Source organism: Mobula birostris, chromosome 19 (assembly GCF_030028105.1).
Source record: "Mobula birostris isolate sMobBir1 chromosome 19, sMobBir1.hap1, whole genome shotgun sequence".
In the NCBI taxonomy this organism is placed as follows: Eukaryota; Metazoa; Chordata; class Chondrichthyes; order Myliobatiformes; family Myliobatidae; genus Mobula; species Mobula birostris.
This window is the reverse complement of record NC_092388.1, coordinates 63,918,136-63,945,406: the sequence shown is the minus strand read 5'-3', so window position 1 is coordinate 63,945,406 and position 27,271 is coordinate 63,918,136. Positions and strand designations below refer to the sequence as shown.

The following is a 27,271-nucleotide window of genomic DNA, read 5'->3' as shown; positions in this document are numbered from 1 at the left end:
TGTTTCTGTTCTCCATTTATTGGCCACCATTTGGCAGCCTCAAGAAGAGAGTGAAAGACCTATCAAATCAAGATATTTATAGCTCTTGATTGCCAGAACAAAAAGTGCTGTGTGGTGCTGAGGGTACTAAAAGTAAAGTGATGGGGGAATATCTAAAATCAGAATCAGGTTTATTATCACTGACTTGGAAGATGTGAAATTTGTTGCTTTGCAGCAGCACAGCAGTACAAAAATATTACTAACTTACTAAAAGAAGTTTCTAAAAATTAGAAAATAAACATTGCTTGTCAAGTTTTACCAAAATCCAGTAACATTCATATCAAATCTCTATGTGCCAAAATGCTACGTGAGTTTAATTTGCAATGTGCCATAATAAGATTTAAAGCTTTATAACTTGGTATTCAGTTGCATAATACTGTTATATTTTTCAGCACTGGGCAATAGAGATGCTGCGCAGCAATCCCCCAATTTTATTCTAGCCAAATCATGTGACAATTTACAATGACCTTGAGGAAACCCATGCGGTCACAGGGAGAAAGTACAAACTCCTTACAGGCAGCAGTAGGCATTGAACCTGAGCCACCTGTACTGTAAAACGTTGCGCTAACCACTATGCTACCATGCCGCCACACTCATGCTTCCATGAGTGAAGCATGGCAGTAGCCTGACACCCACAGGTGGACAACTTCCTGCAGATAAAAAAAAGTGTTCAGGGGTTCATTTATTATCAAAGTATACAACTCGGAAATACTTCTTTCCAGATAGCCATGAAGCCAAGAAGGAAAAAAACAGCAGTGTGATCATCAATGGCCAAATCCCTCTTCCCCACACAAAAAAAAACAAATAAAAACAGACTGGCACATCAACCCAAAGTTCCCGTCCCCCGCACACAAAAGTTGAGAAAGATTGGGCAAAAAACACAGAATATAAAAAACTATAAGAATGGAAAAGAGTCTATAGTCTAAGTCCATATCCAAAATGTAGAAAACCTGGGTAACATTCTCCTGGCACAGCAGCAAGCCTTTCCCTCTGTGGCAGTGAGACCTCAGTGATCAAAAGGCAGTCTTCCCTCTCCAACAGCAGAGTGATCTCACCAGCAATCAAAAGGCAGGCAGCCATCATTCACCTTCCACATTTGCCTCGATGTTTCAATTTCCCTTGTCGCTTTAATCGGCGAACAGTGGAAGCTTTAATCAGCAAAATGAAGTTAAACATTGACTCATGCCCTGCAGCTTCTCACACGAGGTTCACACATGCTGCCTTTGCCTCCCAGAATCCTCTCGGAGGCAACACCCGAATGATCTCCAAACTGCAAATCACAAGCTCCAACAGAATCAGAATCACACACAAGAGGAAAAACAAACATAAAAGAAGTGAAATTTATGGTTTCATAATGAATCCAGAAGATGTCGACTGAAGGAGCATTGTACGCAGGTGCCATCTTGACTGGATTGTGAGTTATCAGCACTTACTCTTGTCTCATTTACTTCCTTGCTAGGCTTAGTTTTAAAAATGGAAGTAGAAGACTGGAAGGGAACTTCAGATGTATTAGAGAAAAAAGGGCTCATATTCCATTCACTTGAGTAAGAAGCAGCTGACAAATCTCACTCAGAGTGAATACCTTTGTCCATTTCTGGCTAAACTGACCTTGAGGCAAGAATATGAAAGATATGCCTTTGACATCTCTCTCTCCTTTGGCATCTTCTGACTTTGGCTTCGCATTAAGTCCTGATGTCTTTCTGCCCTATGGGCCTTTGTCCATGATTTAATTTTGCAGCAAAAATTAGGACAAATATTAACTATTAAAGGTTTCGCATCTAAATTTATACATTTGTTTTTGTTGACTTCTTTCAGGGATTGTTAATAAATAAAATATTGAAGAGAAGTAGATCTACTCTGCTTGTTACTTGACTATGATATTAACTCTTCAATAAAAGCTGCTTCAACTCCTGTTTCATTTTTAGGAAACCTGACCAAACACATGAAGTCTAAGGCTCATAGCAAGAAGTGCATGGAAATTGGAGTGGCAGCTGGTCCATTTGATGATCAAGATACTGATGAGTCAGGTATGGCTGTTCTCTCCAAAGTACAATCTTATAGGTGCTCAGGTAGAAGAAAACAAGGGAATGGGTTGTTAAACTAACCTTAGCAGCTTACATCACCTCCAGTCCTAGTACTTCCCTGGAGATGGCTCCTTTACTCTCCTCTTTTAAGCAGAAGTTTGAGACACCAACCAGAAGGCACCAAGATCTTCTGTAAGTATATAAATCAGCTACAGTTTTAACTTTCGTGTCCGTCTAGACAGGGAGCATTGGGTCTCTGAGACATTCAGATGATTAATTCCATTTTAATTAATTTGTTTATGGCTAAAGTTTTGTTGACGTGCATCATTTTCTTCTTATTTCTGTTAAATTGGTACCACAATACCTCCAAAATGTGGTGCCAAAATTTAGGAGTTGTACATCTGAGATCCGATGAAAGTTCAGTATAATACAGGTGTAACCCTCAGGTTCTGTCTGCTGCGTAAGTCTAGGGAAGGCATTCTCTGGCCCCACCAAACATATGAGATTGAGTGCAAAACCTGCTGTTTGTGTGGATGCTGCGTGATGTGTTGCCTTGTTATAGATCAGTATCACAAAATAACAGTACACCGTATGCAATTAAACAATTTAGCTTTATAATTCTTAATTTGACTAAAGGTTTAGTAAAGTAAAACAAAAAGAAAACAGCCCATTTTAATGAAACAGTTTAATGTGCACCGGTTGGAGCTCACGGCTTCCCTTCTGCTGATCACATACATTCTCGTATTTTTATGCATCTTATGAGATTTGTTCTTTTGTTCTTGCACCGTTTGGCACAGTCATTATCACTGGTGACTATTAAGAACACAGAACATTACAGGCCCTTCAGTCCATGATGTTGTACTGACCTATATAAACCTACCCTGTGATTAATCTAACCCTTCCCTTTTATATAGCCCACAACCCACTATGTTTCATACATCCATGAGTCTTTTAAATGGTCATGTTGTATCAGAGTCCACCACAACCCTTGTCAGTGTGTTCCATGCACCCATCACTCTGTGGTTAAAAAAAAAACCTACCTCTGACATCTCCCTAAACTTTCCTCAATTGACCTTAAACAAATGTCGTCTGTATTGCACTTTACTGGGTTTAAGCAAAGATAAAGTGCATTAAGAATGTTGAATGATTCAAAGAGATCTTGAACAATGGAACAACATTTGCCATCCTCCAATCCTCCAGGAGCACTCTTGTGGCCAGAGAGAATGGAAAGATCATCATCAAAAGGTATGAGGAGAAGGCAGGAAAATGGGGTTGAAAAGGATAATAAATCAGTGAAGATGGAATGGCAGAGCAGACTCGATGAGCCAAATGGCCTATTTCTGCCCCTATGCTTAATGGTCATATGGTCAACACTCCAACAATCGCTTCCCTTGCTTTCCATAGTAAGCTGTGGTATTTCCTGAATTATTTATCCTTATGTTTTTCAGAAGTTCAACACTACCTCTATCTAAACCTTAGTGTATTAACCTGTTCTATGCTGACCTCACATTCGTCAAGGTCCCTGTCACTGGTAAACACTGAAGTATTCATTAAGGACCTCCCCTTCCCCCTTTTCCCCCAGTCACATGTTTCTCTTTTTCTCCTTCAGCAGTCCTACCCTGGCTGTAGTCATCTTGTTCCCTTTGGGATTTTCACTAATCCTACTTGCCAAGGCCTTGTCCGCTTCTGGCTATTCCAGTTCCCTTCTTAAACTCTTTCCTGGTAACCTTATAAATCTCATGAGCCCCGTCTGACTTTTGCTTCCTAAACTTTAAAAATGTTTCATTCCATCCTTTCCTAATCTCACTGGGATAAACCTAACCAGAAAAGCAGGCAAACTGCTCCCTGAATAACCTGTATATTTCTGTTGCGCATTTCCTTGAGAACTTCTGTTCCCAGTTTCCGGTCCCAAGCTCCTACCTAATACCATCACAATTAGCCCTTCCCCCAATTAAATTCTTTCCCATATCATCCTTTTTACTGTGTTCATGTCAATTTGTTATTTCTTGCCTTGACAGCATTGGAGGGAGCCAATAAACCTCATCCCTTACTTTCCACTTATAAACCACGTGCGCGCATGCTCTCTCTCTCACAGACACAGAGACACACCTATTTTACAGTGTAATCTACATGACTCCCAAATGTTCACTGTGATCTTTTAGTTTATTGAAAAATACATCCACTTCTGGCACAGGTGACTTCTATGTTACAGGGGTTAGGGGTGTTTTCTTCCAAATGTTAATTGTTAACACAATTTCATGTAACACAAAGCCACAACATTTGTGCAAGCATTAACAGACATGAATTGAAACAAGAGGTTTTGTGTTTATTTACTTTTTCACATAAATTCCATTATATCAAATTTTATTTAATTTTTCCAGTTTTTAGATATGATTTATGAATTTAGTAAAGAAAATGTTCCATTACATTAACAGCAGTAACACAAGTGTAACATTGTACCTTCAATGAAGAATTATATTTTTGTGACGAAACACCAAACCTACCTTATGCCCCTCTAAATCTCAGGTATTTTACAATGCAGGGATCATAAGAACTGCTTGCAATATGGCTGGTGAAATTGCATCTAAGAAACTATGTAATGTAAATATCCTCAAAAATTGAGACTGCTTACTTTGATTTATTATTGAATACATTGGAGATGGAAAAAAGTCTTCAGTGTAAGAATGATACCATCAATGGTAGGACACTAACCAAGGAACAGAGGGACTTAGTACATGTTGAAAATGGCATCACAGGTAGGCAGAATGTTGAAAAAGGCTTTTAGCAAGTTAATCTTCATCAGTCAGATCATTGAATTAGGACATTATATTACAGCTGTTCGTCTGTACTTGAAGTACTGTATACCATTTGGTCATCCTTTTATAGGAAAGTTGTGGTTAAACTGCAAATAATGTAAAAAAAGACTTTTGAGGATGTGGCCAGGACTAGAGGGCCTGAATTATAGGGAGGAGTTCCCAGGCTAAGTTTTATTCCTTGGAATGTAGGGGCAGCTTTATAGAAATGTTTAAAATTATGAGGGGCGTAGGTAAGTTGGATGGTGACAGTCTTGTCCCCAAGATAGAGGAGTCTAAAACTAGGGATCATATAGATAAGGTTAGAGGGAAAGACTTAAAAGGAACCTGAGAGGCAACTTCGTCCACACAGGCGGTGGTGAATATATAGAAGGAGCTACCAGAGGAAGTTGTTGAAGCAGCTACAATAGTATAATTTAAGAAGCACTTGGATGGGTACGTGCAGCGGTGGGGCTTAGCATGATAAGGGTCAAGTGCAGGAAAATGGGACAAACTGGGTGGGCACAATGGTCGACATGGACTCATTGGGCCAAAGGGGCTCTTTGCATGCTGTATTGCTCTGTGACTTTATGTGTAATTCAACAATTTAATACTCTGAGTAAGGTGCATATCTCTTCTCAGGCTTCCAGCCAGGTCCAGTGTCAATATTAACTGATGTTTCAATGAAAAAATCCGCCATCTTCATCGGGGATTAATACCTGGTCCTGGCTGGAAGGATGAGAAGAGTTTCTGGATCATTTACACCAGAAAAGCACTAGTTCTTTCTTCACTGTGAGTAAGTTTTCCCACTGCATCCTTGAGAGCATTGCTTTTGAATTATTATGCATGTTAAGAATTGGTGTTTAACAACATTATGAAAAGTGGTTAATAACGGTTATCTATGAATTTTTCTAATAGCCAAACCAATGAGCTTTATTAAAACAAACTGATGCACTATAAGAATTCTTATAATATATTCTTCACTATAAGAGATTCTTCAGATGCTAGAAACCCAGAGTAATGCTAGAGAAACCAAGTAAGCCATGCAATCTGTGGAAAGGAAAGGTTAGCTTTTCAGGCTGAGACCCTTCATCCGTACTGGCTCTCCATCTGCAATGTCTACTCTTTATTCCTTTCCATAGAAGCTGCCTTACCTGCTAAGTTACTCCAGCATTTTGTGTGTGCTACTCTGCACTATAAGAATCTTAGGTTTTTGGAGAGTTGGAATTGTCCCACCACAATACACTATGACTACACCACCTGAAAAACTCATACAGCTGTGCTAATCTTCTTATGCAATGATTTTGCTTTGCATTCACTTCCCTTGTTGTTTAATTTTCTGGGATACACAAATGAAATGCCTATGACACCAGAGTTTATGCAACCTCAAGTTTCTATTACCAGTGTACCTTTGTGTTACATCAACATTCTGCAAAGAAGTCTCTTGAGTTGGAAAGTTTATCTTTGCCTTGCTTTCAGGAAGATGTTCTTCCAACAATCAAAGTTACTGATGGGTCAAAATCATTCAAAAAATGTTTGATGCATTTGCTGATGGAAGTAAAATCCTGACCACTATGCTTTAGGAGCATTTAAGAGTTTGTATTTCAGTCTTGCCATAACTTAGTCTGCAGATGAGATGTCAATCTCCAGTTGTTGGCCGGGTCTGAGGGTTGAGTTTTGTGATCTATCAGATCAATTTTCTGACAAGAGTCAATTCACTGCAAGCATGCAGAGCTTTCCAGAGAAAGATGGGGTCAGTCAGAACTTGCTTGATGCTGTGTCTACAGATTGAGTGAATTACAGAATCTATCATCATGGTGAGCCATTTGTCTCGATGTTCATCATGTTGATAATCTTGGTGAAAGTAGGTCAGGCTTTTGGACATGATACCAATACAAGCAGGTAGTGAACTTTGTCTGCAATTCCTTCATTTTCATTTTTAAGTATTTTTATTAATATATAATCTTCTACGGCTATAAAATACAGAAATTCAACAAATTAGTATGTACATAATTAATAAAGCTGAAAAAAAAACATACATGCTAATGAAAAAAAAATTATAAAAGGAGAAGACGGGAAAAAGAGAACCCCAGCTAACTAAAAAAAACCCACTAACTATAAAACAAAAAAAAGAAAAAAAACCATTAGGAACTAACTCACGGAGCAATATGTCTTACAATCATTTATATATATAAAAGAAGAAAAAGAAAATAACAACCGCCAAATCATATTTATATAACATAAAATTGGAAGGAAACCATGTAAATTGATTCAAATTAAATGATAATATTTAGCAAAAGACCCCCACCTTCTCTCAAAATCAAATCAGGGATCAAAAGTTCTACTTATAATTTTTTCCAAACTTAGACATAACATTACTTGGGAAAACCATTGAGTTAGTGTAGGAACAGAGCTATCTTTCCACTTCAATAAAATAGCTCTCCTTGCCAATAATGTAACGAATGCAATTACATGTTGGTTTGAAAATGAAATACCCTGAATGTGATGCGGAACTATTCCAAATAGAACAGTCAATCTATTAGGTTGTAAATTAATTTTCAAAGCTTTAGAAATTGTAGAAAATAAAGATTTCCAAAAAGATTTCAATGAGTGACATGACCAGAATATATGTGACAAAGTAGCTGCTTCATTTTTGCACCTATCACAATAATTATCTATATTAGGAAATATTTTGGATAGCCTCTCCTTTGTTAAATAATAACGGCGAACAACTTTAAACTGAATTAAACAATGATTGGCACATATCGAAGAAGAATTAACCATTTTCAGAACTCGCGAGCAACCTGCATTAACAAAAGTCATATTAAGTTCTCTCTCCCAATCTTGTTTAATCTTTAGTGAGAGGTTATCTTTTTGTGGTAAAAATAAATTATAAATTCTACCAATGGAGCCTCTCACTGAGGGATTCATATTCAAAATGGTGTCCAACAAATCAGATTCTTGCATATATAGAAACGTAGAAACATATTTTTGTAAAAAAAAGTCTAACCTGTAAATATTGCAAGAAATGTGTGTGAGAGAGAGAATATTTACTAATTAACTCTTCAAAAGACATCAATTGTCCATCACTAAATAAATCTGCAAAAGAACAAATCCCCTTATTTCTCCGTAAAAGAAAGATGGGATCAGTAATTGAAGATTTAAATAGCAAATTTCGAAATACAGGACTAGACAATTTAAATTGTTTAAAATTAAAGGAGTTGCGAAACTGAAACCAAATCCGTAAGGACTGTTTAATAATAGGGTAGAAATTTTAATTGGAAATTTTAGCAAGTTGTAAAGTAATGGAGCTCCTAATAGTGAAGTTAAACAAAGTTGATTAATAGCTTTAAATTCCAAGTCAATCCAAGCTGGTTTTTGGTTCTTATCGAGACAATATAACCAAAAACATAATTGTCGAATATTAACAACCCAATAATACAATCTTAAATTAGGTAACGCGAGTCCACCATCTTTTTTAGATTTTGTAAGTGAAACTTATTAATTCTTGGGTTTTCAAATAAAGAATGAAATTGTAGAGTCAATTTGATCAAAATATTTTTTGGTTAGAAAGATAGGTATATTTTGAAAAATATATAAAAATCTAGGCAAAATCATCATTTTCACGGCTTGAATACGACCTATTAAAGAAAGTGTAAGAGGATTCCATCTAGAAAATAATTGTTTCATAGAGTCCAATAAAGGAACTACATTATCTTTATATAGATCCTTATTTTTTTTTGTAATGATAATACCCAAATATTTAAAAGAATTCACAATTCTAAATGGAATATCCTTATGTATAAAAACAGGAACATTTAAAGGGAACAATTCACTTTTATTTAAATTAAGTTTATATCCTGAAAATTTTCCAATATCATTTAATAATTCCAAAAGATTAGGAATAGATTCTTCAAGATTCAAGATATAAACCAAAGGATCATCTGCATAAAGAGAAATCTTATGTATGGTCCCATTTATAGAAATACCATGAATATTTTTAGCTTCGCGAATTGTTATAGCCAAAGGCTCCAGTGCGAGATTAAGTAATAAAGGACTTAATGGACACCCTTGTCGAGTACGCCGTGACAGTGAAAAGAAGGGAGACCTAAGATGATTAGTAATAACGGTAGCTATAGGGTTCTTATAGATCATTTGAATCCACTTACTAAAATTATTACCAATGCCATATCTCTCTAATACATTAAACAAATAAGTCCATTCAATCTATCAAATGCCTTTTCTGCATCCAGAGAAATAACACATTGGGGTGTTTTGGATAATGGTGAATATATAATATTGATCAGTCTCCAAACATTAGAAAAAGAGTAACGGCCTTTAATAAAGCCTGTTTGATCCATAGAGATAATTTTAGATAAAATGTTTTCCAAACGGTTAGCCATTATCTTGGAAAGAACTTTAGCATCCACATTTAATAGTGAAGTAGGTCTATAAGATGAGCATTCAGTAGGATCTTTATCTTTCTTAAGGATTAAAGAAACAGAAGCTTCATAAAAAGAAGAGGGTAAAGTACCTTTCTCAAAAGATTCATGAAGTATTTCCAGAAGGTATGGAGAAAGTAATTTTTCAAATTTGTTGTAAAAACCTACTGAATAACTATTGAGTCCAGGAGCTTTACCTGATTGCATTGACCATATAGCTTTCTGAATTTCATGCTCAACAAATTGGAGTATCAAGGATCTGTTGATCTTCAGCAGTAGTTTGAGGAAATTTAATCTTATATAAAAAAAAAGCTTTCATTTTAGAGGAATCTGCTGGAAACTGAGATTTATAAAGATCGAAATAAAAATCCTGAAAGATATTATTAATATCTTCATAATTACTTCCTATATCTCCATTATCTTTATGAATCTTTAAAATTTGTCTTTTAGCTTTAGCAGCCATTAACTGGGAAGATAATAGCCTATTATTTTTATCCCCAAAAATATAAAACTGATTTTTTAATTTAAGCAAATATCCTTCAATAAGATAAGTTAATAATAAATTATATTGTAATTGTAGTTCCACTCTTTTAAACAATTCAACCTTTGGAAGGATTGCGTTGATATTATCTAATTCTCTAATTTGTTTAGCAATTTTATCTAATTCTATTCTTGTCTGTTTCTTCAATTTAGCTAAATAAGAAATAATCTGACCACGTAAATAAGCTTTTAATGTATTCCAAATTACTAACTTTGAAACATTTCCTGTATTATCAAAGAGAAAAAACTCTTTTATCTGAGTTTCAATAAACTCAACAAAATCTGAACTTTGTAACAAATAATTTGGAAAACGCCAAGGTGGTCTTGTAGAAACAACATCTTTCAAATCAAATAAAGGAGTATGATCAGAAATAACAATTGCATCATATTCAAGCAGCACACATCAAAGTTGCTGGTGAACGCAGCAGGCCAGGCAGCATCTGTAGGAAGAGGTGCAGTCGACGTTTCAGGCCGAGACCCTTCGTCAGGACTAACTGAAGGAATAGTGAGTAAGGGATTTGAAAGTTGGAGGGGGAGGGGGAGATCCAAAATGATAGGAGAAGACAGGAGGGGGAGGGATAGAGCCAAAAGCTGAACAGGTGATAGGCAAAAGGGGATACGAGAGGATCATGGGACAGAAGGTCCGGGAAGAAAGACAAGGGGAGGGGGGACCCAGAGGATGGGCAAGAGGTATATTCAGAGGGACAGAGGGAGAAAAAGGAGAGTGAGAGAATGTGTGCATAAAAATGAGTAACAGATGGGATACGAGGGGGAGGTGGGGCCTTAGCGGAAGTTAGAGAAGTCGATGTTCATGCCATCAGGTTGGAGGCTACCCAGACGGAATATAAGGTGTTGTTCCTCCAACCTGAATGTGGCTTCATCTTTACAGTAGAGGAGGCCGTGGATGGAAATGTCAGAATGGGAATGGGATGTGGAATTAAAATGTGTGGCCACTGGGAGATCCTGCTTTCTCTGGTGGACAGAGCGTAGATGTTCAGCAAAGCGGTCTCCCAGTCTGGGTCGGGTCTGGCCAATATATAAAAGGCCACATCGGGAGCACCGGACGCAGTATATCACCCCAGTCGACTCACAGGTGAAGTGTTGCCTCACCTGGAAGGACTGTTTGGGGCCCTGAATGGTGGTAAGGGAGGAAGTGTAAGGGCATGTGTAGCACTTGTTCCGCTTACACGGATAAGTGCCAGGAGGGAGATCAGTGGGGAGAGATGGTGGGGACGAATGGACAAGGGAGTTGTGTAGGGAGCGATCCCTGCGGAATGCAGAGAGAGGGGAGGAGGGAAAGATGTGCTTAGTGGTGGGATCCCGTTGGAGGTGGCGGAATTTACGGAGAATAATATGTTGGACCCGGAGGCTGGTGGGGTGGTAGGTGAGGACCAGGGGATCCCTATTTCTTGTGGGGTGGCGAGAGGATGGAGTGAGAGCAGATGTACGTGAAATGGGGGAGATGCGTTTAAGAGCAGAGTTGATAGTGGAGGAAGGGAAGCCCCTTTCTTTAAAAAAGGAAGACATCTCCCTCGTCCTAGAATGAAAAGCCTCATCCTGAGAGCAGATGCGGCGGAGACGGAAGAATTGCGAGAAGGGGATGGCGTTTTTGCAAGAGACAGGGTGAGAAGAGGAATAGTCCAGATAGCTGTGAGAGTCAGTAGGCTTATAGTAGACATCAGTGGATAAGCTGTCTCCAGAGACAGAGACCCAACGCAGACTGGGAGACCGCTTTGCTGAACATCTACGCTCTGTCCGCCAGAGAAAGCAGGATCTCCCAGTGGCCACACATTTTAATTCCACATCCCATTCCCATTCTGACATGTCCGTCCACGGCCTCCTCTACTGTAAAGACGAAGCCACACTCAGGTTGGAGGAACGACACCTTATATTCCATCTGGGTAGCCTCCAACCTGATGGCATGAACATCGACTTCTCTAACTTCCGCTAAGGCCCCACCTCCCCCTCGTATCCCATCTGTTACTCATTTTTATGCACACATTCTTTCTCTCACTCTCCTTTTTCTCCCTCTGTCCCTCTGAATATACCTCTTGCCCATCCTCTGGGTCCCCCTCCCCCTTGTCTTTCTTCCCGGACCTCCTGTCCCATGATCCTCTTGTATCCCCTTTTGCTTATCACCTGTCCAGCTCTTGGCTCTATCCCTCCCCCTCCTGTCTTCTCTTATCATTTTGGATCTCCCCCTCCCCCTCCAACTTTCAAATCCCTTACTCACTCTTCCTTCAGTTAGTCCTGACGAAGGGTCTCGGCCTGAAAGGTCGACTGCACCTCCTCCTACAGATGCTGCCTGGCCTGCTGCGTTCACCAGCAACTTTGATGTGTGTTGCTTGAATTTCCAGCATCTGCGGAATTCCTGTTGTTTGCATCATATTCACATTTCTGAACATTAAGTAAAAGTCGAGGGTCGGCTATAAAATAGTCAATTCTCGAATATTTATTATGAACATGTGAAAAAAAGGAATATTCTCTATCAGTAGGATGCATATGTCTGCAGACTTCAATTAAACCATAATCGATTAAAAAAGAATTAATAAGTGTTGCAAAATGGTTAGGGAGTTGATGTCTAGATGATGATTTATCTAACAAGGGATTTAAGCAAATATTAAAATCTCCACCCATTAATAACATATATTCATTTAAATCAGGTAATAGAGCAAAAATATCTTTAAAAAATGAGGGATCATCAGTATTTGGTCCATATATATTAACCAAAACCATTTTCTTATTGTAAATTGCCCCTTTTACAATCAAAACTCTACCATTAATATCAGATATAATATCCTTCTGATTAAAGGGAATATTGGAATCAATAAAAACGGAAACACCCCTAATTTTACTTTGAGAGTTTGCGTGAATCTGAGGGTTCTTCCAAAATTTAAAAAATCGATTGTTATCACATGACCTGACATGTGTCTCTTGTACAAAGATTATATCAGGTTGGAATCGATTAATAATTTTAAATGTTTTCTTACGCCTAATAGGATGATTCCAACCATGGACATTCCAACTTAAAACATTTAACTGTTTAACTAACATCATGAAAGTTTATATCTAAAGGAAACAATTAAACGCATGTCAGATAAAGAAATTTTGAATGACGGTGATAAATAACAATGATAACAATTTGCGTACGCGCTGGAATTCCACAGTGGGAATAAAAAATAGGAGAAAAAGAAGAAAAAAACCCACCCAACCTACAAAGCCCAGAAATAAGTCGATATTAATCGACGCAAGCCCCAAGAAATGCATAGAAGCAATTCTGAACTCCACCTGCCTAAGTAAAAGGTACAAATAAATAAAAGTAATCTGTCTCCCTCTCCCGGGTATACGACTCATTACAGTCAACATACAGCCCATTACAATTAAATTAGAAAAAACAGTTAACAGAAACGGCCTTCAATTTAGAAAGTAACCTTCGTAACATTAGATAAGAAAAAAACACTTCCAAAACAAATTCTTGAAATATTTGCACACAAGAGAAAACATCGGCATTTTTAAGATTTTTACATCTATCTATAAAACATCAAAAAAACCCGAATAGTAGTTAGAAGTTCTTAACAAAACCATACAAAGCAAAAAGAAACATTTAATTCATATATGTAGCGAACAGAAAGAAATTCTAAATGGTTCAAAATTTCTACAGTCTTCCAAAGATCCCATAAAATATCTTCTAAAGTTAAAACTGTCCAAACCAGTCTATTTCAAAGATAAAGGTATTTTTTAATAGCAAGACTTTCTGTACTTCTCAATTCTTCCGATCTTATCATTCCTTATATCGCAAAGCAATCGAATAATTGTAAGTCTTTTAAACTTCAGGCTTCAGACTCATCTGAGAGTGAATTAATAAAACGCAGTGCATCGGCTGGATCCTCCAGGGTACAAACCCCGGAGTCTTTAGCGAAAAGACTTAATTTAGCTGGATAAAGAAGGGAGGGATACATCTGTTTTTGAAAGGCCATTCACATTATGGTCGCAAATCCAGAACGTTGCTGAACAACTTCACGTGGAAAATCTTGAAAGAAATGAATCTCAGAGCCTTGAAATTTAAACAGTCTTTGTTTTCTTGCCAATTTAGTAATACGGTCTTTGTCTCGAATATGGAGGAAATGCACAATAACATGTCTGTTTTTACCTTGTCTCGGAGTTCCATTCCTGTGGGCTATTTCGATGTCGGGCAATTGTGAAACTGCCTCAGGGAATAGAGATTGAAACATTTTAGCAAAGTAGTCCAGTATATTGGCAGATTCTGATTGCTCTTTCAATCCAACAATTCGAATATTATAATGACGAGAACGAGCTTCCAAATCAACAATCCGACGTTGTGCTTTTTCCAAACGAGAGGAAATATCAGCTGCATTACGAGTTACTTCTTTAAGATCCAAGCTCAAAGAATCAATTTTTTTCCTCCATAGGAAGAAGACTTTCTTTTAGGTGAGTTAATTCAGCGATGATAGAGCTTATTTGAGTCTCTGATCTATTAACCCTGGCTGACTCTTCAGAAGCTTCGTCAGTTTTTTTAGATTTACCATTACCTGTACTGGGAATTTTTTTTAGTGCTTCTCAAGGTAGCCATAGTTATAATTATCAGTTTAAAAGATCTGACTGAATAAAGTTAAAATTTCAAAGTTTAAGTCGAGAAAGGGAGAAATTAAAGGCAGACAGAAAGGCACTGTGTCTTACACGTCCACAGGCGGAAGGCGGAGTCCCGTCTGCAATTCCTAACCTAAGACATGCAGAAATAGGTGAAAATAACCACAAGTGTGCAGCCAAAGTAAGCAGTGAGATCATGGAGGAGAATTGGATGACTTGAGGTCTGTTTCTAAATTTAAAGCCTTTACAAAACATTGATATCAGGGAAGTTAAGCTTAGCATACTTGTGGAATACTAATCATGTTCAGTTATTTTAAACAGAGGCAGATACCAAATTCAAAGTTAAGTTTATTGTCATATGCACAATTACAATGAAAAACTTTCTTGCAGCAGCATCACAGGCACATAGTATCACATAAGCAACATTCAGAAGAAAAATATTAATTGAACATAGATTATACACTATTTTTACAAGGAAGAACACAATTATAACAAAAAAAAAGGTCTATCATAGTGCAAAATGTCAGTGTTGCTAAACTACTGATGAGGCTTATGCCACTTGGTTCAAGAACTGCATATTTGAAGGGTAGTAACTGTTCTTTAACCTGTGGTGTGGGACTTCAAGCTCTGTATCTTATGCCCGATGGTAGCTGTGAGAAGATGGCATGGTCTGGATGATGGAGATCTTTGATGAATGTTGTCTTCTTAAGGCAGCATCTCCTGTAGGTAGAGGGGAGTGATATGCCAGTGATGTAGTGAGATGATACCACTACTCTCTGCAACTTATTTTGCTCCTGCTCATTCAGATTGTCATACTAGATCATAATGCAGCCAGTCAGTATACTTTCAACAATGTATCTGTTGGAAGTTTTTTTAGCATGTTCAATGTTCCACACCTCCTTAATGTCCGAAGGAAATATTTGTTGCACACTTCTCTGAATCAAGTTGTTTTGTGTTCAAACCTACTGTAACCTAATCTCTGCTTAATATGCACTGTAGTGGATGACTGGGGCTATGCTCCGTAGAGAATTGCCATCATTCAGATTATGTAACTCAGAGGTACCTGCCAAAAATTCAAATAGATTTTAAAAAATCTTATTGCTCCCCTCGAAGATAAGGGAAGTTATTTGAGTAATCCAGCTAACAGTTATCCCACAACCAATACAACTAAAAAAAGTATTAACCATCCAACACCTTTGGTGTTCATACTAAGTAACAGTCCCCAAATTAACCTCCTACCTTTACCTACATATCATCAATGACTAGATTTTAAAATATAATCACTCTGGAACATTTAAGTTTTTTTTTCCTTTCTTGGGACTACTTACACCAATAATGCAAATAGCATGCTATCTTTTTATTTCTAGATTTAAACTGTATTTTTCTATTCCTTTGGAAAATATCTTTTTTAGTGAAATATGCCATTATTCTTTAAAGATCTTGGCTTTAAAATTGGACTCTAGCACATGTTATTTCTTCCATCATTCAGTTTAATTTTGTTTCCAGTTTCATTTATGGATTATATATCCAAGTTTTTAATACTGCCTACAATTTTGAACAAATTAAGTGACAGAAAGGAGCACACATAAATGATCTTAATGGAAGAATCTTCCATCATCTATGTGCTCATCAGAGATTCAGTAGGAGGATTCTGTTGGAGGGAACCTAATCTGATTGCAGACATAAAATTTCTTAAACTCACAGCAGTTGGGATGGAGACTATTTTTACTACCAGACAGTGATCCATTGTTGGATGGTCCTTTGGCCCTCTGGCAGGATTAGAAGAAGCAGAGGGAATACTGTAGAAGCCAACTTGTCAGAAGAGGGAATAGCAGGTGAGAAGAGGATTGAACAGGAATGCATATCTACAATGTATCTTCAAGTAACAGTGGTCCTGTATGAAAATTAACTAGGAGCAATGCTTGTCAAGAGTCTGTTTCAGAAAAGACAAAGTGACGGATCTGCCACTGACTGTACAAGCCTTAAAACTGCGTAAGAACCACTTTGTGTGTAACCCTCTGTTACTTTTATTCAGGATCTTCCCAGACTAGTGCTGTCAGCATTTACAGCGGGTTGCAATCTGCAATGCACCTTCGTATTAGGATGTGATGAAGTCAGTACAGTTGAGGAGAGGAAATTGGTCTTTTGGTGGGACAGGCAGCAATATGCATCACCTGATTGGGAACTTGCCAACATTGTGGGCTTTCTGTTAGTTCTGTTTACAATAGACTCCACCCACCTTGCCAAAAGAGCTCCATCACAAACAATAAAAATATTCCTAATCCTCAAGAGATTTTACTCCCTCCACATTTAACAAGTTTGTGCACAAGACCTTAATAGTCAGGACCAGATACTGAGTCATCCTACTGAATGGCTTAACCTTGTGACATTCTGCTGTGCTTTCTGGACTTCATGTCAAGCCAGTAGGTGGCCTCTGAATTCCCAGTTTTTGACTCCATTGCAGAGTCGATATTCAGGATCAGAAAGCTCTTACATTGAGAGACATGCACAATCCTATCATAAAAATAAGCAGATTATCATTTTGCTGACATGTTGGTTACACTGCATTGATGTGGACTCTCGTAGACATCAGAGAGGATTTACTGTTCCAGCATCTCCCACGACATGTACTGAAGAAAGAACTGAAGGAAGAAGGCAAGTATCTAAAAGGCATTGAGTAGAAGGTCTTATCATTGAAGGAAATATGATGGAGACAAAAGAACTAAGAGAATGGAATGGAGTACTTGCAGGAGGCAGGGCAGGTTTGAAGGTTGTAATAAATGTTTGTCTTCATTTTACATTGCCTATTCAAAGGTTCAAAGGTTGAATTTAATGTCAGAGAAGTGTATACACTATACATCCTGAAATGCTTTTTCTTCGCAATCATCCACAAAAACAGAGAAGTGTCCCAAAGAATGAATGACAGTTAAACGTGAAAACCCCAAAGTACCCCCCACGCGTAAGCGGCAGCAAGCAATGATCCCCCCTCCCCCCATCAGCAAAACAAAGCGCATCGGTACCATCACTGAACTCAAGCGTGTGCTAAGCAATAGCAAAGACACAGACCAAAGTTACCCCAAAGGCTTTGCATTTCATCTGATAGTCGACAAGCCACATGTTCTCTCTCTCCCAGGCAAGGGAGAGGGAGGTGTCCCCCATTTTCACAGCGAGCATAACAACAACCCGTTGATTTGCGATGTTGAAAGTCCGTTTCGTCACTTTTTTCAAGCTCTGTGTCCGAAGATTGCAAAGACCTCGGGTCTTCCGACCCACAGCAAAAGATTTTCCGGCCTCCCCGATAACACAAGAGTATACTGCCGCGACACTGACCCTCGATCTGCCCGTCTCCAGAACCCTGCGATCATAGGCTTCCAAACACGATCAAGACTCTCAGGCCAAACCCTTGGCACATTGAATAATGGCCAGTCGTGGTACCCCGAGAACGAGTCCCATTCCTGCAAAGAACTGAAGCCTGCGTTTAACTCCAGGTCAGGGTCTTCAAAAGAACCCTGAAAGAGGAAAATAAGGATAATTAAAGGTGGAAGTAGAGCTGTTTCCGAAGATGTAAGCAAAGGAGTCGCCGTTAGGCACCATTATCCCTCCTAAGCTCCACCTTCACTATAATCTAAGCAGAACTAGTGTGTGGATGAATACAGGGTCTCCATAGATGCTGCCTGACCTGCTGAGTTTATCCATCAGTCTGTTTTTTGCACCTATCTCTTAATGTTTTTACACTATCCCTTAATATCTGAATCTGCTGGATACTGAGATGTTTGGATGGAGTGGACGTAGAGAAGATATTTCCAGATGTAGGAGAGTTTAGGGCACAGTATCAAAATAAAGAGAATCTTTTTAAAACTGAGATACTGAATTTATTCACCAAGAAGGTGGTGAATTTGTAGAATTCTTTGCTGTGTTGCACTGTGGAAACTAAGTCATTAGGTGTACAGTGGCGTGCAAAAGTTTGAGCATCCCTGGTCAAAATTTCTGTTACTGTGAATAGTTAAGTGAGTAGAAGATGAACTGATCTCCAAAAGTCATAAAGTTAAAGATGAAACATTCTTTTGAACATATTAAGCAAGATTAGTGTATTATTTTTGTTTTGTACGGCTTTAGAGTGGAAAAAAAGGAGAGGAGCACCATGCAAAAGTTTGGGCACCCCAAGAGATTTGAGCTCTCAGATAACTTTTACCAAGGTCTCAGACCTTAATTAGCTTGTTAGGGCTATGGCTTGTTCACAGTCATTGTTAGGAAAGGCCAGGTAATGCAAATTTCAAATCTTTATAAATACCCTGACTCCTCAAACCTTTTCCCAACAATCAACATCCATGGGCTCCTCTAAGCAGCTGCCTAGCACTCTGAAAATTAAAATAAATGGTGCCCACAAAGCAAGAGAAGGCTATAAGAAGATAGCAAAGTGTTTTCAGGTAGCCATTTCCTCAGTTTGTAATGTAATTAAGAAATGGCAGTTAACAGGAATGATGGAGGTCAAGTTGAGGTCTGGAAGAACAAGAAAACTTTCTGAGAGAACTGCTCGTAGGATTGCTAGAAAGGCAAATCAAAACCCCTGGTTGACTTCAAAAGACCTTCAGGAAGATTTAGCAGACTCTGGAGTGGTGGTGCACTGTTCTACTGTGCAGCGACGCCTGCACAAATATGACCTTCATGGAAGAGTCATCAGAAGAAAACCTTCCCTGCGTCCTCACCACAAAATTCAGTGTCAAGTTTACAAAGGAACATCTAAACAAGCCTGATGCATTTTGGAACAAGTCCTCTGGACTGATGAAGTTAAAATAGAACTTTTTGGCCGCAATGAGCCAAGGTATGTTTGGAGAAAAAAGGTTGCAGAATTTCATGAAAAGAACACCTCTCCAACTGTTAAGCACGGGGGTGGATCGATCATGCTTTGGGCTTGTGTTGCAGCCAGTGGCACGGGGAACATTTCACTGGTAGAGGGAAGAAAGAATTCAATTAAATACCAGCACATTCTGGAAGCAGACATCACACCGTCTGTAAAAATGCTGAAGATGAAAAGAGGATGGCTTCTACAACAGGATAATGATCCTAAACACACCTCAAAATCCTCAATGGATTACCTCAAGAGGCACAAGCTGAAGGTTTTTCTATGGCCCTCATAGCCCCCCAACCGAAACATCATCGAAAATCTGTGGATAAACCTCAAAAGAGCAGTTCATGCAAGACGGCCCAAGAATCTCACAGAACTAGAAGCAGACATCCCACCTCTCCCAGAAGTTCTGGGAATCTCCCGCATATTGATAGCGGCTCCCTGATGCCCGCAAATTATATACAATATCCCACTAATCGATTTTTTTGAGAGTGAGCGAGAGAGCGTGAGAGCGAGAAAGAGAGGGCGAGAGACAGAGAGAGCGCGCGCGTCATGGCAAAGTGTTCCAAAAAAGGAAAACATAAATATATCCAAATACTTGTAGATCCTATCTCTTACTACTCCTTCCAATAATTTACCTACTACCGACATCAAACTTACTAGCCTGTAATTTCCCGGATTACTTTTAGAGCCTTTTTTAAACAACGGAACAACATGAGCTATCCTGCAATCCTCCGGCACCTCACCAGTAGATACCGACATTTTAAATATATCTGCCAGGGCCCCTGCAATTTCAACACTAGTCTCCTTCAAGGTCCGAGGGAATACCCTGTCAGGTCCTGGGGATTTATCTACTCTGATTTGCGTCAAAATAGCAAGCAGCTCCTCCTCTTCATACTATATAGGTTCCATGACCTCACTACTTGTTTGCCTTATTTCCATAGGCTCCGTGCCAGTTTCCTTAGTAAATACAGACGCAAAAAACCCACTTAAGGTCTCCCCCATTTCTTTTGGTTCCATACGTAGCCGACCACTCTGATCTTCAAGAGCACCAATTTTATCCCTTACTATCTTTTTGCTCTTAATATACCTGTGGAAGCTCTTTGGATTATCCTTCACCTTGACTGCCAAAGCAACCTCATGTCTTCTTTTAGCCCTCCTGATTCCTTTCTTAAGTTTTTTTTTGCACTTTTTATACTCCTCAAGCACCTTATTTGCTCCCTGTTTCCTATACATGTCATACATCTCTCTCTCCTTCTTTATCACTTCGGAAAATCGGACCATCAGGCCGTACTCCTCTTCCCGGCTTACAAGCAGAAACTGAAGCGGGAGGTCACAGTGTCAAAAGTAGTGTCGCGTTGGACAGAGGAAACGGATGTGGTCCTCCGTAACTGCTTTGAATCGGTGGACTGGTTAGTATTCAAGGACTCAGCGTCTAACCTCGATGAGTATGCCTCAGCTGTCACGGATTTTACTTGGAAATGCACGGAGGACTGTGTGTCTCGCAAGACGATCCAGGTATTCCCTAACCGGAAACCTTGGATGAATTATGAGGTTAAGTCCCTTTTGAAGGCTAGAACTGCGGCTTTTAGGTCCGGGGATACCAGTTGCTACACGGAATCCAGGCGTGAACTCCGGAAAGCCATTAAGGGCGCCAAGAGGCAATATCGAGCCAAGTTAGAAGCCCAGGCTAACCAGAGGAATGCCAGTAGACTATAGCAGGGTCTAAATGAGATCACTGGGCACAGAGAAAAGGCTGGGAATATCAATAACTGTGACGCTTCTCTTCCTGATGAACTTAACGTATTGTATGCAAGATTCAAACAGAAGAGGAGTGTTCCACTCCCTCCGGATGAACCGGACCTGGTGGCATCGAGGTTCATCGTCATCGAGGAGGACGTTAGAAGGGCCTTCCTGAAGATAAATCCAAGGAAGGCGACGGGCCCAGGTGGCGTCCCGGGACGGGTTCTCCTGGCCTGTGCAAGTGAGCTAGCTGGAGTGTTTGCTGACATCTTTAGCTGCTCCTTGCTTCGGTCTAAGATCCCCTCATGTTTTAAGAAGGCAATGACAATCCCAGTGCCGAAGAAGAGCAGGGTGGCATGCCTGAATGAATATCGACCTGTGGCTCTGACATCAATTGCTATGCAGTGCTTCAAGCGATTGGTTATGGCACACATCCACCACAGCCTACCGGTCAACCTCGACACTTTGCAATTCACCTACCGGAGCAACAGGTCAATGGCAGATGCCATCTTTCTGGCCCTACATTCCCCCTTAGAACAGGGGTCCCCAACCTTTTTTGCAGTGCGGACCGGTTTAATATTGATAATATTCTTGCGGACCAGCCAACCCGGGGGGGGGGGGGGCGGGGGGAGCGCGGTTGGGTTGCCAACGGACTAGAGTAGCAGTCAAATATGTTGTGTTTACCCCGAGAAATACTACAATGACCATGAAGTCTTGCGCGGGCACCAATGCGCATGCGTGTATGTGCCAATTTTTTTCTACAAATTGTTTTTGGCGATTCTGTTCGGGGGGAGTGTTAATCACGACTGGATTATATAGGTGATAATACACTTAATTTTGTTTCTAAAAGGGTTTATCTAACGAATTTAATATTAAACACACAGCGCATATTTTCCTCGCATGAATATATTGATAAGTCAATTATCAGGGGAGGACAGGGGAGCTTGAAGTAAGCGTTGAACAAACTTCCAGTTGAAGTGGTAGAGGCAGGTTCGATATTATCATTTAAAGAAAATTTGGATAGGTATATGGACAGGAAAGGATTGGAGGGTTATGGGCTGAGGGCAGGTCGGTGGGACAAGGTGAGAGTGGCGTTCGGCACGGACTAGGAGGGCCGAGGTCGCCTGTTTCCGTGCTGTAATTGTTATATAGTTATATGGCTATGTAAGTCACTTATAAGTCAATAGCATCATAACATTTTAAATAACGTTTGGATATTAAACACACAGCACATATTTTCCACATATGAACATATAAAATCATTGCAACACACCAGTATCACTGAATCAGTGGGAGCCCTGGGCTTGTTTCCCTGCAACAAGACGGTGCCATCGAGGGGTGATGGGAGACAGCGATACTCGAAGGGGGTTCCTTATGTCCACTCTATTCCGCAATTTAGTTTTTGTTGCATTCATTGCAGAGATACGTTGGAAATGGAAGCAACGTTTTCAGTGCTTTCGTGGCTATCTCAGGATATTTAGCTTTGACTTTGATCCAGAATGCTGGCAGAGATGTTATGTCAAACATACTTTTCAGCCCGCCGTCATTTGCAAGCTCGAGGGGTTGATCTCCTTCCCGCACTGACATGGATGACGCGCAGGTAATGACCTCGCGTGCGTTCAAGCTCAACAGTGGGCGTGACGGGGAATGAGGAAAGATGCAGCTGACTCATATCGCCAAGTCATATTGTTTCCTCGCGGCCCGGTAGCACATGTTTTGCAGCCCGGTACCAGTCCGCAGCCCGGTGGTTGGGGACTGCTGCCTTAGAACACCTGGAGAATAAAGACGCATACGTAAGGCTCCTTTTCATTGACTACAGCTCTGCCTTCAATACCATCATTCCAAATAAACTGATTCCTAAGCTCTGGAACCTGGGCCTTAGCATTCAGATCTGCAGCTGGATCTTCAACTTCCTCACAGACAGGACCCAGGCTGTAAAAATAGGGGCCAAGTTTCCATCGCACTCAATATATAAGATTGCTGATGACACAACAATTGTAGGCCATATCTTGGGTAATGATGAGTTTGAGTACACAGAGGAAATTAAGAACCTGGTGGCATGATACGAAGACAATAACCTATCCCTCAATGTCAGCAAGATGCAGGAATTGGTTGTTGACTTCAGAAGGAGTAGCGGACCGCACAAACCAATTTACATCGGTGGTGTGCAAGTGGAACAGGTCAAAAGCTTTAAGTTCCTCGGGGTCAATATCACAAATGACCTGACTTGGTCCAGCCAAGCAGAGTCCACTGCCAAGAAGGCCCATCAGAGCCTTTACTTCCTGAAGAAACTAAAGAAATTTGGCCTGTCCCCTAAAACCCTCACTAATTTTTATAGGTGCACTGTAGAAAGCATTCTGCTAGGGGGCATCACAACCTGGTATGGAAGTTGTCCTGTCCAAGACTGGAAGAAGTTGCAGAAGATCGTGAACATGGTGCAGCAGATCACACAAGCCAATCTTCCGTCCTTGGACTCACTTTACACTGCACGCTGTCAGAGCAGTGCTGCCAGGAGAATCAAGGACACGACCCACCCAGCCAACACACTTTTCGTCCTTTTTCCCTCCAGGAGAAGGCTTAGGAGCTTGAAGACTCGTACGGCCAGATTTGGGAACAGCTTCTTTCTAACTGTGATAAGACTGCTGAATGGATCCTGACCCGGATCTGAGCCATACCCTCCAAATATCTGGACCTGCATCTCGGTTTTTTTGCACTACCTTACTTTCCATTTTTCTATTTTCTATTTATGATTTATAATTTAAATTTTTAATATTTACTATTGATTTGTAATCCAGGGAGCGAGAAGCGCAGAATCAAATATCGCTATGGTGATTGTACGTTCTAGTATCAATTGTTTGGGGACAGTAAAGTATGAAGTATAAATATAAACGTATCAGAGTTCCACTATCCCTTGAGAACCAAGGTTCCTTATTCTTATTCACTTTGCCTTTAATCCTGACAGGAACATACAAACCCTGCACTCTCAAAATTTCTCCTTTGAAGGCCTCCCGCTTACCAATCACATCCTTGCCAGAGAACAACCTGTCCCAATCCATGCTTTTTAGATCCTTTCTCATTTCTTCAAATTTGGCCTTTTTCCAGTTTGGAACCTCAACCTGAGGACCAGATCTATCTTTATCCATGATCAAGTTGAAACTAATGGTGTTATGATCACTGGAACCAAAGTGTTCCCCTACACACATTTCTGCCACCTGTCCTAACTCGTTTCCTATTAGGATGAGGGGAGATTTGATAGAGGTATATAAAATTTGATGGCTATAGACAGAGTGAATGCACGCAGGCTTTTTCCACTGAGGCTAGGGGAGAAAAAAACATGAGTTAGGGTGAAGGGGGAAAAGTTCAAAGGGAACATTGGGGGGGCTTCTTCACACAGAGAGTGGTGAGAGTGTGGAATGAGCTACCAGATGAAGTGGTAAATGCAGACTCACTTTTTGCATTTAAGAAAAACTTGGGCAGGTACATAGATGAGAGTAGTATGGAGGGATATGGTCCAGGTGCAAGTCAGTGGGACTAGGCAGAAAAATGGTTCGGCAGGGCCAAAAGGCCTGTTTCTGTGCTGTAATGTCCTATGGTTCTATAAAAAGTACTTCACCCCAGACTACACGAAAGTGTACCCCTGCCTAATAGGGGTCAAAGATAATGACAGTGTTGCTCGCTGCACTGTTTGCAACAGTGACTTTTGTATTGCCCGTGGTGGGTTAAGACTGTAACAGACGTGTTGAGGTGAGTTTAATAGGTGTTATTTGTTCATTAGCATAGCTAATGTTACTTAAACTAGCTGGCTGGCTGCGAAGAAGCTACTCTATTGCAGACATCCCACCTCTCCCGCAAGTTCCTGGAGTCTCTCGAAAATTGATGGTGCTACCTCCCTGAAAAGAGTTTTTGCAGGGTGGGATGTCTGTAGAAGCCTTTTTCAAGGAAGAATGGGTGAAAAGTTTTCTAAATCAATATATAGAGGTACCAGCTAGAGGGGAATGCAATATTGGATCTCCTGTTAGGAAACGAGTTAGGACAAGTGACGGAAGTGTGTGTAGGGGAGCACTTTGGTTCCAGTGATCATAACACCAGTAGTTTCAACTTGATCATGGACAAGGATAGATCTGGTCCTAGGGTTGAGGTTCTGAACTGGAAGAAGGCCAAATTTGAAGAAATGAGAAAGGATCTAAAAAGCGTGGATTGGTACAGGTTGTTCTCTGGCAAGGATGTGATCGGTAAGTGGGAAGCCTTCAAAGGAGAAAAAATTTTGAGAGTGCGGAGCTTGTATGTTCCTGTCAGAATTAAAGGCAAAGTGAATAGGAATAAGGAACCTTGGTTCTCAAGGGATATTGATAAAGAAGAAGAGAGAGTTGTATGACATGTGTAGGAAACAGGGAGTAAATAAGGTGCTTGAGGAGTATAAAAAGTGCAAGAAAATACTTAAGAAGGAAATCAGGAGGGCTAAAAGAAGATATGAGGTTGCCTTGGCAGTCAAAGTGAAGGATAATCCAAAGAGCTTTTACAGGTATATTAAGAGTAAAAGGATTGTAAGGGATAAAATTGGTCCTCTTGAAGATCAGAGTGGTCGGCTATGTGCGGAATCAAAAAAAGTGGGGAAGATCTTAAATGGGTTTTTTGCGTCTGTATTTACTAGGGAAACTGGCATGAAGTCTATGGAATTGAGGGAAACAAGTAGTGAGATCATGGAAACTGTACAGATTGAAAAGGAGGAGGTGCTTGCTATCTTGAGGCAAATTAAAGTGGATAAATCCCCAGGACCTGACAGGGTATTCCCTCGGACCTTGAAGGAGACTAGTGTTGAAATTGCAGGGGCCCTGGCAGATATATTTAAAATGTCAGTGTCTATGGGTGAGGTGCCGGAGTATTGGAGAATGGCTCATGTTGTTCCATTGTTTAAAAAAGGATCGAAAAGTAATCCGGGAAATTATAGGCTGGTAAGTTTGACGTCTCTGTAGTGGGTAAGTTATTGGAGGGAATACTAAGAGACAGAATCTACAAGCGTTTGGAGAGACAGAGACTTATTAGGGAGAGTCAACGTGGCTTTGTGCATGGTAGGTCATGTTTGACCAACCTATTGGAGTTTTTCGAGGAGGTTACCAGGAAAGTGGATGAAGGGAAGGCAGTGGATGTTGTCTACATGGACTTCAGTAAGGCCTTTGACAAGGTCCTGCATGGGAGGTTAGTTAGGAAAATTCAGTCGCTAGGTATACATGGAGAGGTGGTAAATTGGATTAGACATTGGCTCAATGGAAGAAGCCAAAGAGTGGTAGTAGAGGATTGCTTCTCAAAGTGGAGGCCTGTGACTAGTGGTGTGCCATAGGGATCAGTGCTGAGTCCATTGTTATTTGTCATCTATATCAATGATCTGGATGATAATGTGGTAAATTGGATCAGCAAATTTGCTGATGGTACAAAGATTGGAGGTGTAGTGGACAGTGAGGAAGGTTTTCAAAGCTTGCAGAGGGACTTGGACCAGCTGGAAAAATGGGCTGAAAAATGGCAGATGGAGTTTAATACAGACAAGTGTGAGGTATTGCACTTTGGAAGGACAAACCAAGGTACAACAATGGTAAGGGACTGAGGAGTGCAGTAGAACAGAGGGATCTGGGAATACAGATACAAAATTCCCTAAAAGTGGCGTCACAGGTAGATAGGGTCGTAAAGAGAGCTTTTGGTACATTGGCCTTTATTAATCAAAGTATTGAGTATAAGAGCTGGAATGTTATGATGAGGTTGTATAAGGCATTGGTGAGGCCGAATCTGGAGTATTGTGTTCAGTTTTGCAAACCAAATTACAGGAAGGATATAAATAAGGTTGAAAGAGTGCAGCGAAGGTTTACAAGGATGTTGCCGGGACTTCAGAAACTCAGTTACAGAGAAAGGTTGAATAGGTTAGGACTTTATTCCCTGGAGCGTAGAAGAATGAGGGGAGATTTGATAGAGGTATATAAAATTATGATGGGTATAGATAGAGTGAACGCAAGCAGGCTTTTTCCACTGAGGCAAGGAGAGAAAAAAACCAGAGGACATGGGTTAAGGGTGAGGGGGGAAAGTTTAAAGGGAACATTAGGTGGGGCTTCTTCACACAGAGAGTGGTGGGAGTATGGAATGAGCTGCCAGACGAGGTGGTAAATGCGGGTTCTTTTTTAACATTTAAGAATAAATTGGACAGATACATGGATGGGAGGTGTATGGAGGGATATGGTCCGTGTGCAGGTC

The 27,271-nt window shown here is 40.1% G+C and overlaps 1 protein-coding gene across 10 annotated transcripts in view; it reads left to right on the top strand.

Moving 5' to 3' along the window:
• The window catches only part of LOC140212656 (zinc finger protein 40-like), a 272,216-nt gene that overhangs the window by 208,696 nt on the left and 36,249 nt on the right, over positions 1-27,271 (top strand). For 9 of the 10 annotated variants that reach the window (XM_072283743.1, XM_072283744.1, XM_072283746.1 and 6 more), the window contains one exon: positions 1,965-2,066. In XM_072283743.1, the coding sequence (XP_072139844.1) occupies positions 1,965-2,066 (102 nt within the window). Of the gene's footprint in view, positions 1-1,964; positions 2,067-5,497; positions 5,587-27,271 lie in introns of those variants that run through there. The other variant, XM_072283749.1, reaches the window with a different exon arrangement.